Raw genomic sequence first — 13,004 nt, 5'->3', positions numbered from 1 at the left:
GTACCCCTGAGCTCAAGGGGGGCCGTTTTGGAGGTGTTCTCTGAGAAAGGGCCAACGGCTGAAACCGACCAAGCGGTTGTCCTTCAAAGGAGAGCTCGGGTACGGTAGTGCAGTAGTGTGGGGTCTGCAAGAGAAAAATTCTCGTTAAAGTGGTGTCAATTGAAAGCCTGTTCCTGCATAGTGCAGCTTTCACTAGTGTGACTTTGGGGATTTTGCTTTAGCTAATGAATGTGCCTAAATTATATTATTTTGAGGGTAAATATTCGATTCGGCAAGGTCAGATCACCACCACAGCATCAGATTGGTTAAACCATTTGAATGTGGTGCAACAGATCCATCACTTGAGGTACGGGAGAAAGCTGCACTGCCAAGGTCAGAGCTTAGGCCTTTTAAATGGCTTACTGTGCAACCCTTGTTCTTTTATCAGGAGAGAGGTCCTTTTCCCCGCTACATGGTTTTGTGGCTCTTTTTAGTTACAACCACTGCATTTGAATCCTCTACGTCTCCTGACATAAAAGATCGCCGATTATCCAGACCCCTGTGCTCGGTCTCTGGCTGGAATTGTATCCCTGATGTCTTGCGCACTTTGCTCGTTACACTATGAGATGCTCACTAGGTAGTTCCACACGTACAGTGCTCCTGTTCCTGAAGAGGACGATTTCCGGTCCCTTTTCTTAATTGAATGCCAGTTTTGGATACAGACCTTGCTTTGACATTGGAATCAGTCATCAGCATAGGAGACCCAGAGTCCCAAGTACTTATTTTAACTGGATTCATGATCTGCCAGGCATCTGAGCCCAGCGGACTTAATTAAACTGAACTGAATGTAATTAAACATTCGTGTTCCGAGTTGACCCAGCATTCAGACCAAACTTGCCTGCACAGTACTGCCCCCCCGAGAGGTTGTGGCCTTGTGAGATGACAGACTACCAGAGGAAATCCTGCCTTCTCCACCTGATGCATTGAGGAGCCTCTGTGAATAGATTTTGGAACTGAATTTAGGCTTTAATTAAATGAAATCCACAAATGAGGCCATGAGAGACTTCAGAAAGATCTCAGGAGCAAGTTGAGTAACTTGGTTACTTTGATATACTGTTAATGACTTTTTTTATATATATCCTCTGTAATCTTTCTTTGTGTCTTACATTGTGCCTTATTCCTTTCTGGATTAATGAGTTCTCCAGGCATCTAACTCTGATGACATAATAAAAGTGATTGTAGTTCTATAGAAGTTTTACCCATTTAGTGACTTTACATATAAAATTATATTGATGTCAAGAGCTGGTAATGGGGGAAAAAAGGGGTGAATGCAGTTCTGTCCCCATGCTTTCCTTTTATGATTTCCAAGCGTCATCGTTTTAAAAGCCTGTTCTTTGCCGCAGAACTCCACAGCTTCCCGCATGACCCTTCCTGCATGACCCTGATTTGAGGGATAATCTTCCCTAAACGTGCTGAAAGTCAATAGGTGTTTGCACTAGGGTTTGTCCTGGAATTCGTATATTTTCCAGATCGCATTCCCAATGACAGGTCTGGAGGACACTAAAATCCTTATTCCAGTAAAAAAAAAAAAAAAAAAAAAACACTTATAGTCTAGTCGGCTGTTATCCAATGTACTTATGACCAGTAGCTAACAGATGCTCTCAGGCTGCCTGTCATTGCAGTGACAGGGCCTGCTTGTGCTTGCTGTAATGGGAAGTGCAGCACTTGAAGGAGTTTTTATCTCAGAAATGTTTGCAGTGGCAAGTCGGCGACTTCGTAAGCGTGCCTTTCGCCCAGTCCCTTCACCGTGAAACACCCCCTCAGCAGAATGACTCATTACCGGTCACCGCCGCCTCTTCTGGAGATGGGACGTGGCAGTACCGGAGCTGAATGGAGTGCTGGGAACGAAGGCTTTGAACCGGGTGAACGGGCTGCAGAAAAAGAGGCCTCCGTTAGGCGTTTTTCAGTCGCCCGTGACTTCAGCAGCTCCTCTGATCTTTCGGTCAACTTTCCAAGCAGGCGAGAACCCGGATTAAAAACCCTGCAGCAGGGCCGCGCTGCTTGGAGCCCTTGCTGAGACCCAGTGGGAGAATAAGAGGGCTGTCTTGCGCATGAAAGGAGTTTTTTCATCAGGGTGACCTAGTTGTTAGTTCCTTATTGATGCTTAGGTAGATCCGCACTCTGGTGTACCGTAGTACATCCTCAGTGTGTTTTTTACTCTTCTGATCCGCATGCTTTCCGCGCCTCCCGTCCGCGAGCCGTGTTAATTGTCGCTCTTGTCTCCCCCTGGCCTTTCCAGCCACTCGCACTCCCCTGGCTCCATGGCGGCCGCGGTGCGGGGCGGCGAGTGGTCCTGCGGCCGCTGCACCTTCCTGAACGCGGGCGGCGCCCCCCGCTGCTCCATCTGCGAGGCCCCCCGCCAGAAGCCCGACCTCAACCAGATCCTGCGGCTCAGCACCGAAGAGCAGCGCTGGTCCTGCCCCCGCTGCACCCTCAACAACCCGCAGGGCTCGGGCGCCTGTTCGGTCTGCGGGTTCGGGCCCTCCGCCGGCTCCCCCGCCACCGCCAACGGGCTCCTCCCCGCGCAGCCCGAGCCCGCCGGCCCCAGCGCCCCGCCGGCCAGCCCCACGGCCGTCCTCCTGGAGCCCCGCGGGCAGCAGCCGTCTAAGGACGAACCCCGGCGGGCGGAGAGCAACGGCGAGGCGAGCCCGATGGAGCTGCAGTCGGGCTGGGCTTGCCCGCGCTGCACGCTCCACAACACCCCCGTGGCCCTCTCCTGCTCCGCCTGCGGGGGGCCCCGCAAGCTCTCCCTGCCCAAAATCCCTCCGGAAGCGCTGGTGGTCCCCGAAGTCCACACCCCGGTGGCCGGATTCAACCCCGCCGGGGCCGCCCCCCTCTTGATCGACCTCACCGACGACTCGCCCCCGCCGCCGGCCGAGCCCCAGGAGACCCCCCGGCCCCCGGCCCCGCCCCCCTCGTCCCCTTTCGGCCTGCTCTCCTCCCTGCAGAACAACCCGGTGCCGCGCAGCCGCCGAGAGGTGCCCCCGCCGGGGCGGCCCCCGAACCCGGCCCCCAGCCCCACCTCGCTGGCCCCGGCGGGCCCCTCTCCCTCCGGCCCCTCCCGGCCGCCCAAACCGAAGCACGCGCAGCCTCAGCCGCAGGAGCCTTTGCCCAGCAAGCGCCTGAGCATCCTCGAGGAGGAAGACGCCGGCGCGCCCTCAGGCAAGTGTCCCGGCTGCTCCCAGGCGAATCCAGCCGGCGCTGGCAAGTGTGAGGGGTGCCGCTCGTCCCGGGGGGATCTCATTGACCTGAAGGGGGAGTCGGTGCGCTTCACCCCGGCCAGCCCCTCCAGCCCCGACTTCAGCACCTGGTCCTGCTCCAAGTGCACCCTGCGGAATCCCACCGGCGCCACCAAATGCAGCGCCTGCGGCTCCTCCAAGCTGCACGGCTTCCAGGATCCGAACCCTCGCTGCCCCCAGTGCGGCGCCGCCTCCAGCCCCTGCTCCTGCGCCGGGGCGTCTGGAGGAGGGAAAGCCCGCAAGCCCCCCAGACTCTTCAGCTCCCCTTCCTCGTCATCCCTGGGCACCCAGGAGAAGTCGGGCCAGTGGGCCTGTCCGGCTTGCACCCTGCTGAACGACCTCAAGGCCAAGCACTGCGCCGCCTGCCACACGCCCCAGCAGTACTTCACGCTCCGCAAGGGCGCCAAGCCCCTCAAGAGGCGGGAGAGCATGCACGTGGAGGCCCGGCGCAAGAACGACGAGGGGGAGGCCAAGGAACTCTGGGAAAACATTGTCAGCTTCTGCCAAGAGGTATGTGGCACTGTAGACCCCTCTGATCTTGGGGTCCGAAGTCCCCTAATTTGTCTCCTTAAATTAGAAATGACTACCTGGGAGAAGGGTTAAATCCATCCATGTAATGAATTGAACTAATTTATCCTTTCTCCATAGCCTTAAGCAGCTAACAATTCAAACATAGAAAGCCAGTGGGATTGTGGATCCTGAGATCCCAGGGTTGGGAATCCCCTTTTCGGGGCTATGGATTTAGCTACTGTATGTAGAGTCGCTTAAGATTAAGCAGTAGGTCTGATACGGTTTCTGTATTGTTGGTATTCAAAACCAATTCATACATTTGCTTCCTTTAAAATTAAAAACATGATCCTTCAGAAGCGGATCGCTCCCACAGTCTGAGCAAGGATCTGCGCCTGTGGCTGGAAGGTTGCCAGTTCAAATCCTGCGGCCGGCAGAGGAATCCTACTCCATTGAGCCCCTGAGCAAGGCCCTTAACCTCAGCTGCTCCAGGGGCGCCGTATAAATGGCTGAGCCTGTGCTCTGACCCCAGGCTTCTCTCTCCCTGTCTGTGTGTCTCATGGTGAGCAAGCTGGGGTATGCGAAAAGACTTAATTCCTAATACAAGAAATTGTATATGGCCAATAAAGGCAGACATGAAGGCAGACAAGGCTTACATGAAGGCAGACAACGTAGCAAAGCAGAGCTTTGACCCCAAAATGTGTTGTTTTTTTGGTCAGGGTGCATGTCTCCTGTTCTTCCAGGTGCAGACGGTAAAGGCAGATTTGAGTGTTTCGTGCTGTTTAACACAATCTTTACCGGGTGTAGCGAGTCATTGGAACAGCACAGGATCTATTTCAGAAGCATTTCCCCTTCAGAAAAATGACAGGAGATTAACCACTGTGGATTGCAGCCAAACAAGGACAAATTGTACACAACGAGCAAAAGAGGGAAAGGGTGCTTCTTTTTGCTGGATCGATATTTGTAATAAATACCCAGATACCACTGCGCTGTTGGAGAGTTCCAACCTCCATGACAAATAGTCCAGCACAGAACCTTGGCTTATTATCACTGCACATTCTTTTTACATAGGGAGGACTGTTATTGTGTTATTGTATGTGTTTATAATGAGGACCACATTCATTGGTTGTTGTCAGACCATTTTGTGTTTTTTGTCACCATCTGTCTCTTTAAGCATTCAGCCAAAAAAGATGTCAAATCCTATAAGACTTTTTTTCCCCCCTCTAAATTGTTTATTGCGCAAAACAAAAGAAACAAGGATTTTAAAAATAAATGTGTTCAATTATTCAGTTTTAAAAGAGACATCAGGCCCTGAGTTTCCATACGCTAAGATTTCTTTTTAACAACATATGGAGTTTAGAAAAGGGCATTTAAATTTAGTGTCCAATCATTTTGTGGATTTTAAAAATGTTGTTTTGAGCATTTTAGGGAAAGCGTAGTTTCAGGGAGAGATTTTTCTAAATCTTTGTCATTTTTTCTTAAACAGCACGAAACATAAAATCATACATCACCTTGTGTTACTATTATACAGCAGGTTAAGTAATGCCTCTAATTTTCTTCACATTCTTACACGCTTTTCAACTCCTAAACGTTTGAGATACCAGCTAGGATTTGGAATGCAGTCTGCTGTCTGGGAACTACTGTGACCCGGCTCTCAGCTGCTAGAGAACTGCTAAGCACTTCACCCAGATTTGGAGAGAGACCTCAGTCTAACAGTTTCGGAGACCCCGAACAGCGGAGAGTTACAAGCATGGGGTACAGTGGCTGGTGGAAATGGAAACAATGGACAAAAAAACTTTCCAGTTTGCACAGTGAGGTAATGTTCAGGATTTTCAGAAGTCCTGGCGTCTGTGTGATAAGGTGTGAAATAAAAAATCTTGGCTCGGAAATGGGAAGGAGTTTTTCTCAAATTGGATAGCCTGTAACCTTGTGGCGTGTCGGTGTGGAAAGACAGCAGAGATAAAATTAGGCAGCGCCATTTTTAATTGTGGGCCTTGCTTGGCGCAGTTGCATAATATTTGCTTTATGTGTTTTTATCCTATTTTCCTTCATGTTTTTACATGATCCCACAATTTCAAACTCTTATCAGGATTAGTGACCTATAAAGATATCAAAATCCTAAACTTGCCTAGTTTTTGTTTCCTGCTATTTTACCGTACAACAGTTAATAGATCTACGTTTCTGTTACTGTGTTCCCCTTTGTAACAGCTCAGATAAGGATTTGTAATGCTAAGACACAGCTGCCGCTGAATAGCATCAGTGTACCCAAAATATCATAAGGAAGGTTCCAAAATGCCCAATTGATTCTTTTAAAGAGAAACTGCAATGCTATTTTCATATTTCGGGTGCATTTCAAACCGCCATAAAATGTACACAGTAACTTGTGAAACTTCCAGTTTACATCACAAAATGCACGACATTTCCAGGTATGTGCCGGACCATTTTCTGTGCTTCAGAATGAGGCAATTCCGGTGATGTGATGCTGCCCAATTACACTGTAAAGAAGTGGGCTTGTGAATACATCGCTTTTAATCCACTAGAAATATTGCTCTCGATTTCGAGACGGTTTTGCCAACAAATATTACTTACTTGTTAACTCTGCATGCAGATCACGTTGGAACACGTCTTCCATGAAATGTCAGCTGCGCAACCTGTACTCATTCACTCGTACATCACATTACATTATTCATAACAGGGACTAGTGAGCAGGAAGGGCCGCATCATGTCGCAATTCATGGGAATCTTCGCTCTCACCCATGGCAAGACCAGGGGTGTGCGACAACATCTCAATTTACAGTACTTTTATAAAGTTTGAGATTTTGTGCTTAAATTGAAATTTGTAGGGTTTTTTTCTATAACATCAATGAATTTATTTTGTTACTGAGATCTAATAACCGGTCTGAGAAATTGGGACAGCAGTTCCCCTTAATGACCAATAACTGCGATCTTTAATGACCAAGTCATTAAAGCAGGACCTCAACTGAACAGGTTTGGAAATTCTGGTTCAGGGGGAAGAGCACCGCTTGCTGGCCCATCAGCACCAATTACAGTAGCAACCTGGTTTTTCTTAGAGGCCTCCCAGCTCAATACTGACCAGACCCAGCCGTGATAAGCTTCTGATGAGATCAGGCTACATGTTGCAAACTCTGCTGTCAAGGATTTCTGAATACTTAATCCAAAACTCTTCCAGCCTCCTTTATTCCATCATAAAAAATTCAGGTACTTTAATCTGTTTGTGCCGTTCCTTTGAAAACCAAGAGCTATCTCGTTTATTGTTCTTTAAGCTTTTTGCATTAGTATCCTTTTTGTAAGATGGAGATCTAATCTGAGAGTAGTGTTCCGAGCTAGTTTGTACTAATGCTTTGTGTAAACTGAAGACTTATGATACATTGAAGGGAATGGTGAATTGACAGGGAGTGAAAACGTGAGAGCAGCACAAAAAGACGAGTTCTGAAAATATGAGGTTTGCAATCCAGGCGTGAGATTGGATGAGTTGGAAATGCGTAGTGAGAAAAGATCTAGCCTTAAGGTAGGTTTAGTTTTTTTTTATTGGTGATGTATTTTTAGGATGTGTAATCAACTTTTTTGGTGGCAAGAATCAAGATTTTTCCTTTCTGCCCTTCTCCCCCCCACCCCCGCCGGAATTATATTTGCGCGATACTGCCCCTGGGTGCAGAATGAAGCACCGGGGCGCATGTGGGAAATGAAGGGCAAGCAGAGACCGAAACGCTTCTTACCTCTATTATCTGAAATCTCTCGGCTTCCTCCCCTCCCTTAGTTCATTACAGAGCCTCTGTATTAATCAAGTCCATCTCCCCCCCACCGTGCGTGTGTGCACTGCTGTGTAACGTGTCTGATGGGAAGATAGAGAGGGAAAGCCGAAGACGTTATCGGTTTGACAGAAAGCCACAGAGGCAGGTAAGCCAGTTGGCAGACCGGGAAGAAGGATCAAAGGTCAGTTTGTCTTAAGTAACCGTGCAGCTGCAGTAGGCACTGTATGCTGATCGCGTCGCTCTCTTGCACGAGTTGCTGTGAGCTGATGTTTCCGGGGTTAATAGCGGCGATCACGTGCTAATTGAGTCTCCCGATACTAAAATACATCAGCGCACGGCCGCGGGTCAGGCATTGACAGTCCACGGCGCTCCTGATGTTGAAGCCCGCCGAGCACGTCCCCGCACAGCTTTTCTGCATTGCGTGCCACTGCTTTCCGTGGGTGACGGCCCTGTGATCTCCGCCCGAGTGTCGAGGAGGGGAACAAATTAAAACAGTGACTCGTCTCTGCAGCGCTAAACACTTCGAGCTGAAAGGAAGAGTTTCTGTGCGTTGTTTCATTATTATTTAATGTTCGGAATGCTAATTTGCCCGAGCGCGTCAGCTCTTTGGGAATCGGGGTCCAGCCGGCCTCGGAATTGGAATTAGATCTGGGAGGTGCTGGCGACGGGAGTTTATTTTTGCAGGGGGTCACAGAGAAACACCGGGAAGATGAAACTGGGAGCTCTGTGGCCGTCGCAGCACGCTGTGAGCATACTTATTAAACCCACGCGAAATGGTTAGCTCCTTCTGAAAAGCCCGTAGTCTGAAGTGAAATCTGGCTGCCCTGTACAGAAATAACCTTCAGAAGACCTAAGGGCATGATAATTAAAACCCTGACTCGCTATTGTCAAGAGCTGTGACTGGAATGGTGTAAAATATATGTAGAACTTTATTCATTTATATCCGTGTTGGCCATCAGTGGTGTTTTTTTCAGTTTTACAAAAAATCTTCAAACGACAGCTCTGAACCTGCTGATGATTGTATCACATCTTTGGTCAGGCGCAGCAATAACTGTATGTGCTGTGCTTTTACCCAGCTAGGCAGCCTGCCAAGTCTTTTAATTAAAGTCTCCTTTAAATAAAGTCTTTCCTACCTCTCTGTAGCAATATAATATGTCATTTCCATCTCATTCAGCTGAAGTTGGAGACCACAAAGAATGAATAATGTTGAACCAGGCCAGTGCCTTATTGTTCACTCCCATCAGCTCAGTGAAATGCTACAGTTTTGGAAAGCTACAGGTGGAAAGGACGTGGGCTGTGGCGCTGAACCTCTGCTGACACTCTGTGATTAATTTTTAATAGTTATTGTTAAATTGTTGGTCAGATGTGCCGAACAGAAGAGGGCACACCCCCCCCCCCTGCCCAACAGGCTTTTATCTAGAGCCACGCAGTGGCAGTTCTGATTACACTGTTCTGCACCATCGGTATAAAACCACTGTGTGAAGGTCATGCCGCAGTACATTCAGGATCTGAGGTGGATACGTACCGGGTGCTTAATCTGGCCTTCTCAGACAGCTGTATCATGAAGTTCTGTGCTTGTGTTTTAGAGGCACTATCCCAGATTCTCTGCTCTGAAGTGGAAATCTATATAATTTAATTTCTAATGTACACAGTATGCACACCAAGACATGCCTGTTTATATACAGGTTTCATAAACCTGCGTACAAGCAGACACGACGCTCAGATGATCTATTCAATAAAACTGGATCATGAGAACCACAACAAAGCAGCCCAATGCAATCCTTACAAATGGGACCACATATAGACAGATGGTCCTATGGATGTTAAAATCTGTTATGACTCGGAGATTTCATTGGTTTTGCAGTCAGCAACTAGAAACATGGGACACTAGTTCTGCATCTGATTGTGGTGCTTGAAGGAGAAAGTGTGCTTCTGGGACTGCTGTCTTTTCTTTGGCTGTCATTTAAACAATCTAATGAGGCTTTTGATGATGTAATTGTCTTTCCATCCTCTTAATAGCTGTTTGGAGATGGCGCCTTAGGTTTTCAATTTTCATTATGTTGGTGGTCTCCCTCTGGTAACAGTTGCTTTGAATTAACTTCTGTTAGAGTGCGTAGAACAGAATTAATTATTGCTACCGGACAAAAAAAAAAAATCCAATTATTTTTGTTAATTAACAAACATGGCCCTAGAAGGGCATAACTCAGTTACACATTATTTCTGTGTTTGAAATGGTCATATTCATCACTGGGGAAGATGGGGCGGAGCGGCGGCACTGTGGCCAAGGATCTGGGCCTGTGGCTGGAAGGTTGCTGGTTCAAATCCCACGGCCCGCCATTGGGCCCCTGAGCAAGGCCCTTAACCCCAAAATCTCCAGGGGCGCCGTATAAATGGCTGACCCTGCACTCTGACCCCAAGCTTCTCTCCCTGTCTGTGTGTCTCATGGAGAGCAAGCTGGACTATATGAAAAGACAAATAATGCAAGAAATTGTATAGGGCCAATAAAGTGATCTCTCTCTTATCAACACCAGGGGAAGGGACTAGCCAGTATTTTGGGGACAACATCCTTGCGTGATCCGTATTAAATCAGGATGCAGTGTGAGTGAGAGCAATTGTGAAGGCTCGAATCAAGTTGTAGAGAAGAAAAAAGCCAAGGGATTCACAGCTCATGCGGAAATCTTTTTAAAACTAAGACCAGGATGCCCTTCCTTGCCCGAAGTGTAGTGGGAGTATTGAACAAGCTGCCCAGCCATGTTGTTGAAGCTGACAGCCTGACTTCCTTCAGCAAAGAGCTGGAGGACGCTCTCGGTTCTGTGAACTTCTCGCCACCAAACAGACTAGGTGGGCCAAAAGGCCTCCTGTTGTTTATTACCATTCTTAAATTCTAAGCTTCTTGATCTGCAGTGAACGAAATAATCTGCATGAGGAAAGGATGTGCGTGAATGTGTCCTATATACAGCGTATGCCCGCACTAGAAAACAGCAAGACAGTTTGGGGGTAACACAGAAGAGGAGGAGCTTAGGGGTGTCACTGCTGCGAACCGTAGCCTTCTCTTACGGGCAGTGTTAAAAATAAACAGCACGGGCGCTGGCAACGACCCGCCTTCCCCACGGGAAGAGGAAAAAGGCCGTCTCCTTATAGAGTGGCTGTAGGAGCAATTACTCAGGATCTCAAAGACTGTGGAATGAAAGCGTGTGTGTTGGCGCAGACGCGTCCAGTCTTCTGCCTGTGCTTCCAACGCGGCCTGTGTGGGGCTTGCATCACGCCCCAGCCTCCCACAGCTGTCACTCTGTTTCTCTGCACCAGTTTTCGTGATGCCCGTTAAATATTTCATTCTCGGGCGACGCCAGGAATTAAATCATGTAGGCTCCGGCGATGCCATTTCCTGGAATGCCATGTCCGATCGCTCGAATGCACGCTCCCTAATCTTTTCAATTATGTCAGTATATGTCCATCCCACTATAATGTAGGGCTTTTGTGGCTTAAAGGATTTGTGCATGGAGTTGGATATGGATACCACCATTCTCCAGGGCCCATGGCCTACCCCCACTTGATAAGAGCTCTACTGCCTCTCTTCTCTATGAATTGAACTGACTGAATTGAATGGGGGGGGGGGAATATCAAGGTTGTATGTTTTACAGAGAGCTGTGAAACAAGCTTGATCAATCAAGTCAAGTTCCAGTTTATTGTCATTGTACTCATATACAGGTATATGGTATAACGAAATGCTATTTAGCTAGCTCTCAGACGATACGTAGTACGAAAAAGAGCAACAATACAATTGTATAATAAAAGAAAGACGGAGACAACAGGCAGTGTGCAAAACAACCACAGGTAACAGGGAATGTGCAAAACAACATCAGATGTGCAAAAACATACATCAACAGAAGGAAATAAAGGGTAGAAAATTATGGGGAGTGAGCGTCTTGACATGTGAGGTAGAGGTAGATTTCAATGTGTGAGTTTTTGGTAAGAAAGAAGGCACTGTGAGGGCTCAGATCAGAGGTGAGAGAGGCTGGGAGTTGAATAGTTTGATAGTGCGGGGGTAAAAACTGTCTCTGAGTCTGGTAGTCCGGGCCCGAATGCTCCGGTACCGTTTGGTACCAATCAACAGTGATCGACAGAGTACATAATACTGTCTCTCCTAAGAAAAGACAATGGCACGGTTAGTAACTCTATGATGCTCGTGTTCTGTGTTAAAGCTAATAATAAGGAATTCAGGCTTCACTGTTTATATACCGTCCAAACTAGTGTGACTTTCAGTTCCAAAAGAGGTAACAGAATTCATGTGTCCAACGAGCGATGGCGGTTGCACTTAGTATTTTCTCAATCTGAAAGGTCCCCTCTGAAGGCACTGTTAGGATGGCATTAAACTTCCTGCAGCTCTGTTCGGCTCTCTCGAGAGTGAGAATCAAAGCTCACTGCGCTGCAGTAATGGGAATGAAATTCCTTTCCCCCCCAAAGACAGCTCTGCGTTACGTTTTATTAGGTACAGCTTGATTAAATAAAAGAAAAAGGGCTTCCATGTGGTCGAGCACTACAGTTCAGTTGAAATGACCTTCACGGGCAGCGGTGCTCTGGGATTTTAAACAACAGCCGTTTGTGAATTCAGCGTAAAATTCCGATTAGTCTTGTTCTGCGAGAAATCGGGAGCCCCTGCCGATCGGCCGCGTTTGGAAGAGTGATTCCCTGTTCACTTGGAGCCCGTCATCTGCCGAAGAACCAACAATGCAACTTGGCAGCAAGTCTGTAACGCACAAGGGCAGAGCCTGAGGAGGGAACAGGAGGCAGAAAACAGGCCTGGATTGAGACAGAGCCACAACCCACAAGGCACCTGCAGTTTGCTAACTCAGCGTTTGATGGAGGGTTTTCATAGGGCTGAAGTGAGAAGTCTCTGGTCAGCGAAGCAGACGTCAGAGTTTCTAAACTGTGACCTGCTTGCTTTAATCCGAGACTTGTGGCTAGGTTGGTCATATGTGAGTATACATCGCGATGGCAGTGCTAGCATCCCTGGTCTTTGTTAATATTGCTACGAATGTGGGGTTACAAAGCTGGTGAAAATCAGGAATTGACCGAGCAATTTAGTCAATAAGTGAAATACTTTTTCAGAACCCCCAACTTGTAAGTGCTTTCTAGCGATACACCTGAGCGGCTGGTATAATTTGAGGCACGTGAATTCTTTGTTCCCTGGCACAGCTTTGTTGAGAGGAGTAATAATCCAGGCACACTTGGTTAAACACATATTTATTTACAATGACAACACATAAAACCGCACTACATACAACAAAACGTACAACACGCAAGTTACTTTATGAACAGTATTTATAAACAAAACGTTTCAGAGGCCAAACATTCTGGTCACCCAGAAAACCCCAGACCGATACTAAGCACTAAGCTCTTAATGCCTGCAGAGGCCACACAAGAGATGAGGTTTCTTCTAATTAAA

General features: G+C 47.8%; 1 protein-coding gene across 2 annotated transcripts in view; it reads left to right on the top strand.

Annotated features, from left to right (window-relative positions):
• Positions 1-13,004, top strand: part of capn15 (calpain 15) — an 85,923-nt gene that overhangs the window by 42,105 nt on the left and 30,814 nt on the right. For both annotated transcript variants that reach the window (XM_088936502.1, XM_088936501.1), the window contains exon 2: positions 2,279-3,788. In XM_088936502.1, the coding sequence (XP_088792628.1) occupies positions 2,301-3,788 (1,488 nt within the window). In that variant the 5' untranslated portion in view covers positions 2,279-2,300. The remainder of the gene's footprint in view (positions 1-2,278; positions 3,789-13,004) is intronic.

The sequence above is a fragment of the Atractosteus spatula genome, chromosome 18 (assembly GCF_055471065.1).
Source record: "Atractosteus spatula isolate fAtrSpa1 chromosome 18, fAtrSpa1.hap1, whole genome shotgun sequence".
NCBI lineage: Eukaryota > Metazoa > Chordata > Actinopteri > Semionotiformes > Lepisosteidae > Atractosteus > Atractosteus spatula.
Note: the sequence above shows the minus strand (reverse complement) of the source record. Positions and strands in the feature narration are given on the sequence as shown.